The sequence below is a fragment of the Neophocaena asiaeorientalis genome, unplaced genomic scaffold, assembly GCF_003031525.2.
Source record: "Neophocaena asiaeorientalis asiaeorientalis breed wild unplaced genomic scaffold, Neophocaena_asiaeorientalis_V1.1 scaffold39, whole genome shotgun sequence".
NCBI lineage: Eukaryota > Metazoa > Chordata > Mammalia > Artiodactyla > Phocoenidae > Neophocaena > Neophocaena asiaeorientalis.
Genome location: NW_020175670.1, coordinates 970,954 through 974,008, shown reverse-complemented (window position 1 = coordinate 974,008; position 3,055 = coordinate 970,954). Strand labels below are relative to the sequence as shown.

Below are 3,055 nucleotides of genomic sequence, written 5' to 3'. Positions count from 1 at the left end.
TTCCTCCTTTACTGTGAACATATTTAGTACCAGATACAAAGGCAACAGTCTTGTAAAAACTTCTCTACTAGCTCTCACAGCTGTATTAGTTTTAATTCCCAAAATCAATCCTATATTCTATACTATTCACACTGCTTCTGCCTCTCTGATTAAATCCTGACTGAGATAATTAGTATAAAGAATATACAAAAAAAATTCTACAAATGATTAAGACAAACAATTGAATAGAAAAATGGCAAAAGCAACAAATAAAAAGGTCAGGGCTTCCCTGGTGGCACAGTGGTTAAGAATCCACCTGCCAACACAGGGTCATGGGTTCGAGCCCTTCTCCGGGAGGATCCCACATGCCACAGAGCAGTTGCCTGTGTGCCACAACTACTGAGCCTGCACTCTAGAGCCTGCGAGCCACAACTACTGAGCCCACGTGCCTCAACTACTGAAGCCCGCATGCCTAGAGCCCATGCTCCACAACAAGAGAAGTCAACGCAATGAGAAGCCCACGCACTGCAATGAAGAGTAGCGCCCACTCTCCACAACTAGAGAAAGCCCACAAGCAGCAACGAGGACCCAAAGCAGCCAAAAATAAAATAAATTAATTAATCAAAAAAAAGAATGATTAAAAAAAAAAAAGAAAGGTCATATACACAAAAAACCCCAAAACACAAAAAGCTAACACAAGATGTTTGACCTGATCAGTAATCGGGGAAGCATAAATTAAAATATGAGCTATTGTTTCATGTTCATCAAAGTAGCAAATATTAAAGTGCATGAAAACTCTTAAGAGTGAGTTTGGATGTGGAACAAGAGGAGGTTGTACACATTGCTGGTGAGAATGTAACCACTTTGGGGAATAACTTAGCAATACTGATAAAGCTGAAAATGAGCATTCCCTAAGACCTATAAATTATACACCTAGGAACATGTCTTTTATCCAGAGAATAATGATATCTCTATATATTTGAGCTTGAGGAACAGTACACTTACCCTGAAGCTGATCATTCAGGAGCAGGAGGTGGTCTCCATTGCCAACTGTGATAAGTCACCCATAAGATAGTCCCAATTATCCTTGACCTGAGGCACTCATGTCCTTGTAAAATGGGGAGCCATGGTGTTTTGAAAAGAGGAGTGATATTACTAAACTAATTTAAAAAAAATTATCATTGTCACTGTTGTGCTTAAAAAAGATTGTGTGTGACTGCGGTGGGGGGGCGGTTCAGGGCAGGCTTGACGATCATCAAGTGTAAAGGAAAGGAGACTGGCTAGAGAGTTTTTATAATAATCCCAGCAAAAGTATGGTGGTTCAGATCAGGGAAGGAAAGATAAAGGATGTGAAAAATGGTCAATTATGAATATGTTTTTAAGAAAGATTCAATAGGATTTGCCAAACAATTAAATTAATTTGTTAAGTACCTATGTGTGTATGTCCACTGAAAGATACCTAGCATAAATCATTAAGCCAGAAAAATGCATGCTTCATTAATTCTACTTTCAAATATTTATTATTCATAATCCCCTGTAATCTATACCCACTGCTACTGCCTTGCTTTCAGGCACTATAATCACTATTTTCAACAACTTTTTAATGTTTTCAAATGTATTTTATTTCTTCGATTATGCTATATTTCAATGCACAGCAGAGTATTTAAATGACAAGCTGACTTTGAGACACTTCTGTATTACAGTAACTGTGATGCTTACTCATCATTCCACTCTTTTGGGGTGGCTCTGCCAACAGGGGAGGGGTTCCATTCTATTCCAACCTGTGTGGCTGTAAACACCCACACAACAACACAGAAAGCGGTTCCACCGGCTAGTATAATATGACCATATTTGTCGTGAAAATCTGGTGAGTGTTTTGAGTGGCTCTGTCTTGCCCTAATTTGCTGAATGCTTCGAATCCTGAGGCTACTTAGTGCATTTCTGACCAAGGGTAACATCATGGAGGTATGACAGAACTGCAGTTGATTGAAGCTGCTGGTCTATTTCCTTGCAAAGAAACCTGCAAAAACAAAAGATAGGCGATGACATCTGACCTACGTTTAATTCTTCTCACTTTGAAGGTTTCACCCACACCACGTCTTGCAGTGTGGCCAGGCAGGTAAGTTTTGACATCATGATGTCTGGAGTTGAGTCTTAGCTCTGCCACTGATTAGCTATGTGAACTTGTGCAGTTAGTTAACCCACTGAATAGAGAAATTTTCCATCTTGCTGAACTCCACATGACTTACTTCTACAATAAATTTTGTGTTATCTAGGAGCCTTAAGCCTATTACCCAAAGAACTGAAGCTATAGATTCTAATAACCATATGAAAGCATAAAAAAGGAAAATTCAATGGCAAACTGAGACAACAATGTCCAGCTGATAAAATGGCTAAAATGCCAACATGCCCCACTACTCCAGTGACCTGCCTATGTCTACTATAAACTCTGGTTTCAGTCAGAATTACAAGGCATTCACAGGGTATGTCACACCACCTCCTCTTCTTCTTGCTCCTTTTCTCCATTCCTTTTAAACTCCTCCCCATTTCTCATTTCTACCAGTACTTCTTGCCTTGAACTTTCCTACAGATGAAATTCTACTTGCCTTTTAAATCCCAGTCTAAAAGCCACCGTTTCTGTGAAGTCCTTTCGAAACCTCCCTAGGCTGAATAAGCCAACTCTTCTCTGAGCTTCTACACTTTTATAACCCTTCTTTCACACCATGTGACATGATGCATTCGCTTTATCATTTTTAAAAACAATTTTTTTAGAGTAGTTTTAGGTTCACAACAATATTGAATGGAAAGCACAGAGTCTCCATATAATTCCTGACTCCATACACGCATGCCTTCTCCATTCTGTACCAGAGTAGCACATTTGTTACAATCAATGAACCTAATTACAGTCCTTTATCATATATGTCTTTTGCAAATGTTTTCTTCCAGCCTGTGGCTTGTCTTGTCATTCTCTTGAGGAATTATCTTTACATTCTCCTCCAATAGTCTGCAAAATCTTCAAGATCAAAAGATGTAATTTTGCATACACAATAGCTGACACAAAAGCAAAGAAAGAACA

General features: G+C 38.9%; 1 protein-coding gene across 1 annotated transcript; it reads right to left on the bottom strand.

The window, feature by feature from the left end:
• Window positions 1-1,676: 1,676 nt before the first annotated feature.
• Window positions 1,677-1,993, bottom strand: LOC112390687 (cytochrome c oxidase subunit 7B2, mitochondrial-like). Its single transcript, XM_024731737.1, has one exon. The coding sequence runs from the start codon at window positions 1,938-1,940 to the stop codon at window positions 1,695-1,697; it is 246 nt and encodes an 81-aa protein (XP_024587505.1). The 5' UTR covers window positions 1,941-1,993; the 3' UTR covers window positions 1,677-1,694.
• Between the last annotated feature and the right edge of the window lie 1,062 nt (window positions 1,994-3,055).

What these genes read in the sequence shown, in the direction of transcription:
- LOC112390687 (XM_024731737.1), bottom strand. Translation starts at nt 1,940, where the DNA reads ATGATGTTACCCTTGGTCAGAAATGCACTAAGTAGCCTCAGGATTCGA.